This window comes from Branchiostoma belcheri, unplaced genomic scaffold (assembly GCF_001625305.1).
Source record: "Branchiostoma belcheri isolate BF01 breed outbred unplaced genomic scaffold, Haploidv18h27 scaffold247, whole genome shotgun sequence".
NCBI lineage: Eukaryota > Metazoa > Chordata > Leptocardii > Amphioxiformes > Branchiostomatidae > Branchiostoma > Branchiostoma belcheri.
Window position 1 is genome coordinate 158,913 of NW_017803851.1, and position 13,133 is coordinate 172,045.

Here is a 13,133-nt window from a genome sequence, read left to right on the forward strand (position 1 = left end):
TGTACTTAGTTTGTGAGAGCATAATCATACTTTCATTCATATTAACAACTGCCAAAATACTGAAAACAAGACAAAACTTTATGCAGACTTTTTTTCTGTCATTTTCAGTAAAACTACAGGATACGGACGGCCAGGGAAACATGAAAACTAAGCAAAAATGCTTATTTCTGCATTGATTTCAGTACAACTACTGCAAGCCACAGAATGTAGACTGCCAGGGAAACATAAAAATTAGATAAAAAATTTGCAAAAATCCTTATTTTTGCATTGTATTCAGTACAACTACAAGCCACAGCACATACACTTCTAGGAAAATGTTGAAAACGAGACAAAACTTGACAATATTTTTGTGTCATTTTCAGTGCAACTACAAGCCGCAGGATGCAGACTGGGGGAAGGAGATGCGCGGGCAGCAGCTGATCTCGTACGTTCCCATGCAGAACTGGCTCTTCATCTTCCCCCAGAGGAACTCTTCGCAGGCCCAGGACTTCCTGCAGGCTCTGGTCAGGGTGGGGCCGCCCATGGGCATGAACATCAACAAACCCATCATGTAAAAACCTCCTACTTTACTTTTATCCATGCCTTAAGGCTAACTGCAAGTGTACATGAGAAATAATAAGAAACTAGCAAGGCCGACATATGGTCGGGAGCTTATATTGGTGAGTATGTGTGTGTATTAGTGTTAGTGTGTGTGAATGTGTGTCTGTGTGTGTGCATGCATGTATGTATGTATGTGTGTGTGTGTGTGTGTGTGTGTGTGTGTGTGTTTGGGCCACCTAGCATCTGCCATTTGTATGTAGCTATTATTGTATTTGCACAAGATAAAAACAAGAACAAAGGGAACAATTGCAGAGATTTCTGATCAAAAGATGCCTGACATATATTTACGCCTTACATGTCTTTATTTGTGCCAAATTTGTTGTCCCTCTGAAGGTGTGAGATCCGGGATGATCGCACAGACAACTACCTCCGCACCATGAGGGAGCAGATGAACGACAAAACACAGATGGTGAGTCTATTTGTTTATTTGCATTCTCTGCTAATAACATGCAATAAAAATATGTCACAGACGCATCAGGTATCCCTTCTAACCTTACTACATCATGCTTCTAGCAGCCCTTCCACTGGTTAGACCCCAAGAAGCTTGATGGCCGTAAGTCAAGAGAATTGAGAACATCTTAATCTTGTTGACTTATGCATGTGTGATAATATGAAATATAACATGGAACAATTATTGTCAGACTGAGAACTGTCTGGGAATGGTTCTTGTGACTGTATAGCCACAAGGTCTCACGTAGGATGTGTAATAAATGCTAAAGATCTACAAAATCTTTTTTTTTTGTAGGGGTTGTGCCTGCTATCTAAATCAGACCCCAACAGTGAGGGGTTGTGTAACACAGGCTTGTGATTTTCGAACTCCTGTTCCTTTTTTTGCCAGTGGCGTGCCGGCTATCAAAATCTGAACATGTTGTGTGTTTTCTTCTAGGTGGTGTGCCTGCTGTCGTCCCAGCGTAAGGACAGGTACGACGCGATCAAGAAGTTCTGCTGTGTGGACCACCCCGTGCCCAGCCAGGTCATCGTGAGTCGCACGCTCAACAAGAAACAGATGCTGATGTCTGTGGCCACCAAGATCGCCCTGCAGCTCAACTGCAAACTGGGAGGGGAGCTGTGGGCCGTGGAGATCCCGGTAGGGTTAGGGTATTCATGTAGTAGGGCACTAGGTCACGAGTGATATCAAATGTCTAAGTGGCTAGGTAACTAACACCAGATTGAGAGTTGTGGGTTTCATCCCTGGCTTTTCTGGCCAGACTTCTGGCCCATAACATGACTTTCCTCACTCCACTCAGGTGTGAAAATGGGTACCTGACTTTGGTTGGAGAGGTAAAAGACAGTGTAATATAAGGAGAGGGATGGACTGTATTTTCTCCAATTTTTTTCTTCACAGCTGAAGAGCATGATGGTCGTTGGCATCGACTGTTACCACGACTCGGCCACGAAGGGCCAGTCCATCGGCGGGGTGATCGCGTCTATGAACAACTCGCTGACCCGCTGGTACTCCCGCTGCACCTTCCATCACTCGGGACAGGAGCTCATCGACGGGCTCAAGGTCTGCCTGCAGGGTGAGTGGAACCAGGAGTCACGGGTTCGAATCCCGGTCTGTACTTAGGTTTTACTTGCCATCATCTGTAGGGATGGGTGTGATGGTCATGGGTTGGATTCCTAGATAGTTAGCTCTCTTTTGAAGGAATGGGAGCTTATCGACTGGCTCAAGGTCTGCCTGCAGGGTGAGTGGAACCAGGAGTCACGGGTTCGAATCCCGGTCTGTACTTAGGTTTTACTTTGATTGCTAAGACTTGTTCTGTGATTAGTTACGTTTTTTTTTTGCTTGGAAAGTTTCTTTGTTTAAGCAAGAGTTAGATCTCATCTGAAGGGATGGGTGGTGCTGGTCATGGGTTTGATTCCCAGGTCTGCCTGTAGGGTGAGTGGAACCAGGGGTTGCGGGTTCGAATCCCGGTCTGTATTTATATTTAATTTTGATTGCTAAGACTTATTCTCTGATTATTTTTTTGGCGACGCCTCAGGGGCGGAGCCGTTGGTATAGTACTGCGATTGAGTTGAAAATATTCTAAAAATTACACCAATGCATTCCCGAGGGAATTGCTTTTTGGCGACACCTTGTAGGAACATCCTTTGCACATAAGTAAGAATTCTTATCTAATAGTTGGCTTAGAGCATTAGACATGCGGTAGTCTGTACAGTTTTTTTCCGATACATGTATCTCAAATTAGTTCTCTAGATCGATGTTAATGACGACCAAAATTGAATAAAAGCTCATCTTCGAATGAAAGCTCATCTGTGTTGATAGAATCCATAGTTAAAGTTCAAACTTTGTTCCAACACAAGGGAAGAAACTCACCATAAATTTTCGGTCGATCTCGTCAACCTTCGTCAGATGAATGATGCACTCGTTGTCTTTCCGGAAGTCGGAAGCGTGATTACGTCAGGAGTGCATCAAAAGTGGCGGGAAGACGGAATCTCCTAACGTCGCGGTTCAGAGAGGGTTGATGGGCCCTGATGTAAACTGCCTCCTTCACACCCCTCACAAAGTAATCCTGCTCCGTATCTAAAATGCGTACCTTGTCAAGAGTAACTGTGTGTCCCGGTGACTCGATATGGATGTGTTGCGATTCTTCCGACGTGCTGGAACTGGGGCGCCTGTGCTCCGAGAATCTAGCCTTAAGGGACCGTTCCAAAATTATTTTGACAATTCATAACGTCATTCAATAAAGAATTATCTGACTTGAACTGAAATATAGCTGATACAGGCTCCTTCAGATCGCTAAGGTTTCCCTTACATTGGGCACGGCAAACCTATTAGTTAGATTGATTCTAACGTCATGTTGCCGGTCCTTCTTTGAGTTTTTGTATAGTCTTAATGTGTGATGACGGTGATGTTTTGTGTGAAAGATTTTATTCATTTGTGTGTTATCTATCATGAGTTTTTGTGTCACTTTCTTTTTTGTTTTTGTTTTCTCTCTGCTTTTCGCTGTTTTTTCTTGCGTGAGTATTTTTGGTGCATTCACATGTACACCCGAATTCCTCCACGACAAGGGTTCGTGCGAGCCAGGGGATTCCTTCTGTAGTCTGAGGGTGGACATGGTGAGGTTCACCTGTGGCACCAAGAGAGAAAAAAGGCATAAATAAATCAATGCCATTTTTTTTTAAATTCACGCTCTTCTCCTATATTAACAAGATTCTTACACACAGACACACAATCACGCACACACACACACACACACTCAAACACATACATGTACATACATACATAATCACGCACACACGCACACACATACATACATAAACACAGAAACACACACGCACACACACACGCACACACACACACACACACACACACACACACACACACACACACACACACATAATATGTGTATGTATTTTACAGAATGCAATGAAGCGCACATCAAAGTAAGCAAAGGTTGTAAGTCATATGTTTGAAACACACACACACACAGATGCACACAAACACGCACACACACACACACGCACAAACACACACATATATATATTCATATACATAGCCGATACATTTCACAGAATGCAATGAAGCACACATTTAAGTAAACAAAGGTTGAAAGTCATGTGTTTGTTCATTCATCATGAAAGATGTTACAATGATAATGGCACATGAAACGACAAAAACATTGTACACAGTCACTGTGTGTACTTACTGCTGTTTTGACCGTCTGCTTATCCATCTCACCATATAATTTCTTCTGTAGGCTGAATGTGACCATGGCTTAGCTCACCTGCGGGAACAGATAGAGAAAAGAACATGAATAAATTGAAGCAGTTTCCTGCATTAATGTTCAAGAGACTCAAAAGTAACTCCGATTGACTGAGTCTCTGCCGGTACAGATCCTGATCGGAGTGTCTGCTGGTACAATCATTACTTTCATATTCAGTATCAGCGTACAGAATTACATGCATATATTTAGGTTTAAAGGAACCAAGGAACCACGGACTGCTTAAAGATATCAATAGCTACTGAGTAAGATGATGAACAGTTTGAGTTTTAGAATAGGTTGTTAAGGTTATAGCAATAGACTTCTACCAGATCGGAGTCTGTTGTAAAGAATTTGACTGCGAGCAGGCAGGTTCTCAAGGCCTGACCTAGATGGGAAAAATACTGGCAGGTTGTTCCTGCAGTATTCAATCTGGACTGGAATTTTCAATCTGGACAGGTGAGTCTCATCAGAGGGGAGATGATATTCTTGGTAAGACCGGTGGAACACGTCAAGTGAAACTTAACGTGAACTAAATCTCGACGTCCTCTTACCTGACGGAAAATAACAGGACCATGAGTAACTTAAAGTTTCATCATTATTAAGTTGTCGTCAATATGTCATAAAGACCAGTTATAGAATTAAAACAGGGCCACTCACTCGGGGACAAATGAGCCACGGTGGACAAAAATCTTACTGATCAAACTAATTAACACAGCTAAGATAGAGAACAACTGCTACTTGGGCACCGTTTTGAGAGGGAAAGTGTAGTAGACAATATCCTACTACGACAGTACGCAGTACAGTACAGTAAAACAGCGGGCTTACAACCAAATATATGAAACACATAATTCATACATACTTTATCATAGACGAGTACAAAAACACGTTTGGTAACTTAAAAAACTGACAACTTCGCTAATCAGCGCTAGCAACGGACTCAGATTCTAACAAAAATAGGAATAACACAGGCTACTAAACTGTTGATGTATTGATAAGATTTAACAGGAAATCATTGTGGAACAACAAAAGACATTCTCAAACTCACACAAAGAAATGAATACGTAGAGCGAACAAGAGTAACGTCCTAACTTACTCAAAGAAAATTCAAACTTTACTGCTGGATCAAATACGGAGATAAGGCGAACATTTTGCGTGACAGCCATTACTCTTCTTCAGCGTCACTAAAATAAACTGACAGAACTAGTTTTATATTTTTTTGAACACTTATGTGAAAGTGTTGACCGTAAGTGTTCATTGGTTCTGTCCGTTCTGCCAACCTTAGTCTTTTTTTTCAATTCACAGGCATAAATTTGACCATCAATACTTCAGCAGCAACGTAAGCATCGTTACAAATGATGACAGAAATACTCCTTGATAAAGACTACGACATCAGTAGCCTGTTTACAATTAAGAGCGTCGTGATCAATACAACCAATTTAAAAAAGAAAGACGGAAATTAGTGAATTATGCAAAATGCACAAATACATATTCGGTGCCTCAGTGACAAATTGCACGTGTATATCGGCAAATAGCTTATAAAATACTAGTATGTTCGAGTCACGTCTGCCATGGTCAAAACAGTCCGCAATGCTATGCCGCTCACATGGCCATCGAATTCGTAAACAAGCAACAAGCTTTTTAAAATGTAGGCTACAACGAAATCACCGAAAATTTGCTAGCATCTAGGCTTTTCAATGCTATGCCAGCAGCATCAGGAGACACTACCGTCCACAGCCAATCAGCGGCCAGGAAAATATTATGTCCCCATGACAACATTGGCCCTTGGGGAGAAACCGGTTTGGCAACCCAACAGGCCCCTCCCCTGACGTCATGTGGTTGGAAGGTCAGACAAGTAATAGTGGGATTGCTGAGCAGACAACTTTAATCACGATTACTCGTAATGGTTGGAGGGTGGGGGGGGGGGAACAGGACAACACATCAGGATTGGTTACTAGACAAATTTTATTTTTATGACGGATGCGTACGAAAATGATACAGTGTAATAGTTTTATTCGATTATGTGCATAGCTCTAAGTTAAATGAATACAACTTGTATTAAATGTATACCGAGATCCATTAAAGAATTAAAGAGTAATCTTACTTTTCAGTTGGCCGAAAGTGGTCTCAGTCGGTTTGGACAGTAAGTCATCTCGGTTAGCTGTCCTTAGCAGTCTGAGAGATTGAGTGAAATTGGTAAAACAATCACGGTGTGTAAGAAAAAATTGTTTTACATCTTGTAAAAAAAGTTGAAACTGTACAATACCGTATTGGAAATGTTTAATTTCCAGTAAAGGTTGACGTATTCCAAAAACATGCTGAGTGTCTTCCTACGTCACACTTTTCTTGTTGCTAGTTCTGATACTGCTACCAAAATGTGTAGTTGTCTGATGACTGAAGGGGAATCGGAAAGTTGTTGGGTTGGTTTGTCTTTGGCCTGTAGCCCATCAGCCCTCTGCATTCTGGGTGCCCATGACGACATGACCATATAGGGTGTGAAACCGGTCTGACAGCCTTGCCGAGAATCTAGTAACTTGGCATGACAAGTTATCCTAGAGATGTCAGACAATCATTTTCTTGGAGGGTAATCTTTTTGGCATTTTCGTAAAAGTACGTTTGTGTAAAAGTATGTTTGTGTAAAAGCAGAAGGGTTTTGTGTAAAAGTACGTTTGTGTTTGTGTAAAGTAGGAATTTTTCTTTGTGTGTGTGTGTGTGTATTTGTGTAAAAGCAGGAGATTTTGTGTGTACATGAAAAACCGGTTTTACATCTTCTTGTAGGTCAGATTTTACGTGTAGACAACTGTCAGTGAATGACATATGAGTATGTGTAGTGAGTATGGGTAGTGAATTGCGAGGAACCAGAAAAATCTGTTAATCTTTCTGTCAAACCAGAGGTCTGATAACCTACTAAAAATTCAGGTCAGTGAATCATTTACTACTGTACTAACAGAGGGGGTAAATAATCAAGAAATTTTGAAAAACAATAACAGTAGTCTTTTAACAATACACAGGCGTCTTTATTGTGTTCATGTCCACGAACTTTCTACAAATATATTTCTAAGTTTTATGTTTTTGACAGGGCTTTCACCAGCTTTCCTCTTTCCTCCCCGAAGAGACGCAACTCTGGCTGAGATAGGTGTAGGTATATCCATTTCATTTCACTCATCAAAGGCTGTCCTTTCGATAACATTTCCTTGTGACGCTGTATCATTTTTAGTCTTGTTGGATGTCGTATAGTATTTTCTGGCGCGTTTATTTCTGCGAGACCCCTCGAGAAAAATTTCCATCCAACAGGGTTGAAATCACGTCTCCTTTGTAAAGAATCACGCAGGAGGTCTGATATATTGGACGCAGGAACACGTTGACCCATATAAACAATTTCTCCTTGGCCATTCCATTTCAGGACATCTCCACCATGATTCTTGACTATGTAAACCAATTGTCTAGCACGTGGTTTTAAACTTTTTGGGAAAGTTTCCACTATAGACTCTTCGGGTAACGAAGCCTGCGATCCCGTCTCTGTTTTTGTTGTCAGTGTTGTGTTGTCTGCAGTCGACGTGACGTAAGCGCTGTTACTAGTGGTACCTGATGATGATGATGGTGTTACAACCTGTACTCTTACGGGTTCTACTCTCCTTTTGTCCTGGTAGTCTAGATAACGTCGGAGTTGTTGTCCATACAAAATAGCCTTTTGGTCGTCGGGTATATTCATGTCCAAAATAGATTTCATTTGTCCATCTATCGTCATGGCCGTCTTTACCAAAGGCGCGATCTGTTCTTTCTGTTTTGCTTCTATGTCGGAAAGTACTTGTTGTGGGACTAAAACCATCTTCTTTGCATGCTCCATGGTTTATCTTTTTCATAAAACAAAGTCGATACTGAAATAATTGACAAAGGTGACGTGAAGTGATCAAGTACCCTGTTGAAATCGTCAGTATAGTTGTGTAATTTCGGACTGTCCTTCTCTAACACCATGACAACACTAAATGAACGGTCCACACAACTTCTTGAGTTATTTATAGCAAGAGGTAGGCATTATTAACATTTTATTCCCTCAGTAATTTTACTCACTCACTTAATCACTGTCATACTTACTCCATAACTCACTCCCTTACTCACTCTCTCAATCACAGTAACTTCCTCTCTCATTCACTCACTCTTACTCACTCACTAACTACCTCTCTCACTCTCACTCACTCTCAATCACTCACTAACTCCCTCTCTCACTCACTCACTCACTCACTCACTCTCAATCACTCACTAACTCCCTCTCTCACTCCCTGCCTCAGTAACACACCACCCAACCTTATCTGTTATCATATATGAAAAAACACAAAAAGCATATTCACAATCGCAGAATTCTTTATTTATGCCATTTCAAACTACTAGTCGTATTCAACTTTCAAAATAACTGTACCTGTTACTAATGATAAGAGTAATGAAGCTAAATGTTTTGTTAGAATAGACCTTACATTTCAACCATCACAGCAACCTGGAGGATTGTCAGTGTTGATAATGTGTTCATGTTCAATAAACCATTCTACGCATTAGTTAGTAGAGATGTTTACACATCACTTCAGTACGATATATCCATGGTCTTTCAAAAGGGTGTGTTGAGAAACCCACTTTTTATTATATTCTATTTTCGTACTTCCATAACGCAGTCCTGCAAATTCGACCAGATAAAACATTTTAGAACCACGTTTTGTCTCCCGAATTACTCTCTGTGGGACTTCACTTTCAAATCGTGGCCTAGGCATGGTCCAGTCTCGATAAAGTGTCCATTCCTCGTCGTCTTCATCATCTGCATCTTGTCCTTCAACATCTTCTTCCTCTTCTTCACCTGCCTCTTCCTCAGATTCAGAACTTGATGCAGACTCCTCCTGTTCCTCTTCCTCCTCCTCCTCCACAGCTTCAGAACTTGATACAGACTCCTCCTCCTGTTCCTCTTCCTCCTCCTCAGCTTCAGAACATACAGACTCTTCCTGTTCTGACTTTCCTGTTGTTCGTCTGACGACACATCATCATTTACATCGCCTGATGAGGAGTCAACATTAGCCTCAAGCGACATGTCTGAGTCATCATCATCATCAAAAATGTCTGGATTCCTGGTAGCTCCATGCTCTGGATCGACCAACATATTCTCATCTTCATCAAAAATCTCTATTCCTGGTGTTGCCAGTTTCGCGGTCGACTATCCTGGGGTTTTCAAGTCCCAGTTCATGATTGTGCTGCTTCCGTTGGTGTCTTCGTAAATTGTCCGTGCGAGTAAATTCTTTACCACAGGTGTCACACGTGTGCGACATGGTGGCTGTTCGTGAAGGAAATGATTACATACTTCATCAGTTATCGGTATAAATAATAAATCAGGAGGGGGATTGTCGGTGTGAAAACATTTTACCTTTGTTATTGTATGTGTGTGTACACAAACTCATCTTCATTACACATATGGTGCGACCAAGGTTAGTTACTTACAGGACGCAGAACTATTTCTATACTACCTGCTAAGCGTAAGAAGCGGTGCTGACGTTATTATTTCAAATCATAATACGTGATAGGTATACAAATACTACTTTTCCAGTTATTGTTCAACACCCCACTGACTTATCTGTTGAGGTTTATACCATCCTGAGTTACATACTAATACATGCACCTACTTTCTTGTTGATCGTTGTAGAACCAATCTCAGCCCACTTAACCATACACACACCCTCAATACAACATACACACACGCACACTGTGCACAGTGTATTACATTTTGTACTCTGTTCTTCGAAATGAGATAATCCATGTCTAACCTCAGCTCCTTGTGTTTTAACAAATGTCTACAGATTCTAGGGATACCCTACTTTATACATACATACACATTCTACGGAACAACAGACACATACATTTTTCAATCTCAATGCATTTCTTTATTGTCAGTATCACAGGACGTCTCTTGTCATACAGAAATCTACCACTAGAACATGTATAATTGAATCCACGAGATCGCCTGCCAGTCCAACGGGGATTTTCCGCGGTCCACAAGAAACATAACCCAATCTACAGACTGTTTCTTGCCCTCCATTGCTTTCCACTGCTGAATAGTTAGGCTGATTCCTTCCTCTGTACGGTATAGGTTGTTCTCGTTACTGATCTCGGTGATGGTGGTGGAGTCGCTGTTCCTATCGTCGGTGGGTCCGAGCTCGTACTGCCACAACCCTACCGTTGGTTCTCCGTTCACCATTTCAACTACTACGTAAGACAGGCCACCCAGGTGGAACATGCGCTGTCTAGGAGGTGTAGGTGGAACATGTATAGCTGAAAATTTGATGTCAAATATCGCCTCATGTATCCTCATGTCCAGGTCCTTCAGCGTAGTCCACTGTTCGGGTGTCAGGCTCAAACCTCGCCTCCTCGGACCCTGCGCTATCGAACGGACAAACACCAACAGTTGGTTGTTAAACACCCCGGCAGTTAGGAAGACGGCATCATGTACATGGAAGCGAACTTCCTGGAAGTCATCATCCCAAGATGTGTAGAACGCATCACCACCTTCATTCGCATATAGATGTGCAGGCAGTAGTCCGTTGCGTAGGGGTGGTGTCTGTGTAGCTGAGTCCGTGTACAAAGACCCCTCATTCCGCAAATTGTCGATATCTGTAGGAACCATCGCTCAGCGTAGAGTTGTGTCAGTACTTGACAGAAGCGCGTAGATTTACTTGGTAGATACGGTTTTCGAGGTTTCCTTATTATACACACAGTATGTACTGTTTTAAAACATGCGAACCGGCGACTTGACTTATGTCCAAAGCAGTACCTGTGTCTGGTACCTGCGCGCACTGTCAATTTATATCGTCCTCTCACAATGACAACCAATAGGACAGCTCTACGTCACAAAGTTTGCATGCAAGATTAGGCTTTCCCAGACATGCCTTCCTTGTTACAATGACTCTCTTTTAAGAAAAACAACATACTCCAGACAAGGCCATTAATTACATTGTTATATTCTTCCCAATTATACTAATTTGATAATTACTTCTACTTGTACATAAAAACAGGAAGAGGGGCCAGGTTGGGTTGTCCAACCAGTTTTCCCCCACATTACCAGACAACTTCAAGAAAAAAACAACAATTACACAATTTCCTTGTAGATACAAATTTGCAACTCACATTACAAAGTACTAGATACAGATGTTCTTTCTTTCTCTCTCTCTCTCTTCTCCAGTTAGAACTTCATAGTACAATGCCCTGTGCACTGAATTGTCTCTCGATCAAATCTTTTATCCATGGATAGACGGGGCCATTCTTACATCCACGTGCGTCCTCTTCTTCTCCGTCAGTTTCCGCGTCTTCTTCCATGGTGCGCTCCAGGGTTTCATTGTACCATTTCTCGTACTTCCGCAACATGAACTTGGGCGACGGGACCTCATCCACATCGCAGAGATGCCCAGTAATCCCATAGTAGTCTCCGTACAGTTTCCTAAAGTCCAGGCTATCGAGGCTACGGCGACGGTATTCATTCATATCATCATTGTCTAAGTAGAGGCAAGCATGGCGTTTTTGACTGGGGTGGCTAATCTCGCATCCCAAACAATCTCTCTCCACGAGCCGGCGCACAATCTGACCATACCGGTATTCACACACCTCGAGGAAGACGTTCTCGACAACAGTTGACTCTACAGGCAGATCGTTGGGTCCTCCTCTCTCAGACTTTGCCGTAAACACGTCGTCACCCTTATTTTCCTCTGAAGAAGTCTCTCTGGGACAGGGCTGCGGTCGCCTTGCCATCACCCTCCTGCATCAAAGACTTACGCTTCTGCTGTGGCTGAGATGCCATGGTACTAGGTCTGGATCTACGCTCGCTTCAAGAACGGTTCCGTCAACCCCAACTATACATACATTACCCCTCCTACATCGATACGTATCAATTGATTACTTTGTACCTGTGCGCACTATCAATTTATATCGTCCTCTCACAATGACAACCAACAGGATAGCTCTACGTCACAAAGTTTGCATCTAATATTAGGCTTTGCCCAGACATGCCTTCCTTGTTACAATGACTCTATTTTAAGAAAACTACATACTCCAGACAAGGCCATTAATTACATTGTTATGTACTTCCCAATTATACTAATTTGATAATTACATCTACTTGTCTGACCTCCCAACGGTACATGACGTCAGGGGGAGGGGCCTGTTGGGTTGCCAAACCGGTTTCTCCCCAAGGGCCAATGTTGTCATGGGGACATAGTATTTTCCTGGCCGCTGATTGGTTGTGGACGGTAGTGTCTCCTGATGCTGCTTATGCCGCTCACACGGCCATCGAATTCGTAAGCAAGCAACATGCTTTTCTATTAAACTGTAGGCTACAACGAAATCACCGAAAATTGTTGGGCATCTAGGCTTCATAGCGCCCGCTGCGTAAAATCTTGACCAACAGATTTTACACAGCGGGCGCTATGAAGCCTAGAAACCCAATTTACGTGCACAAAGACGAAGAAAGTTTCTGCTAAATTTCTACCCAAACGGAACTTAATCAATATAATACTTGAAAAATATTGACGGGCAAAGTGCTTCAATGAGTTGTTCATATCCCTCCCCCACTTATGAACAAATTATGTTGTCAATGAATGAGAAAAAAAATTGGTCAAAAGCGCCCAAACTTGTTAATTTTTGACATACAAGTCGCCTAGTCCGTTATCTGTACGTTTTTGTAGAACTCTTTGCTGATAAAGAGCTTTGAAAGTACAACCGCAGAAAAAGACCAGCTAGTCTATAGCTACCCGCTATGAACGGTGGGAAATGAACAAAAATGTAGGATTTATCTGTTTGTCCAAGTCC

General features: G+C 42.1%; 1 protein-coding gene and 1 long non-coding RNA gene across 4 annotated transcripts in view; one reads left to right on the plus strand and one right to left on the minus strand.

Moving 5' to 3' along the window:
* LOC109471309 (piwi-like protein 1) overlaps positions 1-13,133 on the plus strand; it is a 58,497-nt gene that overhangs the window by 32,962 nt on the left and 12,402 nt on the right. For 2 of the 3 annotated variants that reach the window (XM_019770601.1, XM_019770600.1), the window contains exons 11-14: positions 363-550; positions 934-1,009; positions 1,487-1,687; positions 1,946-2,120. In XM_019770601.1, coding sequence (XP_019626160.1) covers positions 363-550; positions 934-1,009; positions 1,487-1,687; positions 1,946-2,120 — 640 coding nt within the window. Of the gene's footprint in view, positions 1-362; positions 551-933; positions 1,010-1,486; positions 1,688-1,945; positions 2,168-2,332; positions 2,844-13,133 lie in introns of those variants that run through there. The other variant, XM_019770602.1, reaches the window with a different exon arrangement.
* LOC109471312 lies at positions 3,487-6,701 on the minus strand. Its single transcript, XR_002140303.1, has 3 exons — positions 6,571-6,701; positions 4,251-4,328; positions 3,487-3,671 (listed from the first exon to the last, which is right to left on the minus strand). It is a non-coding gene; the product is annotated as an uncharacterized LOC109471312 (long non-coding RNA).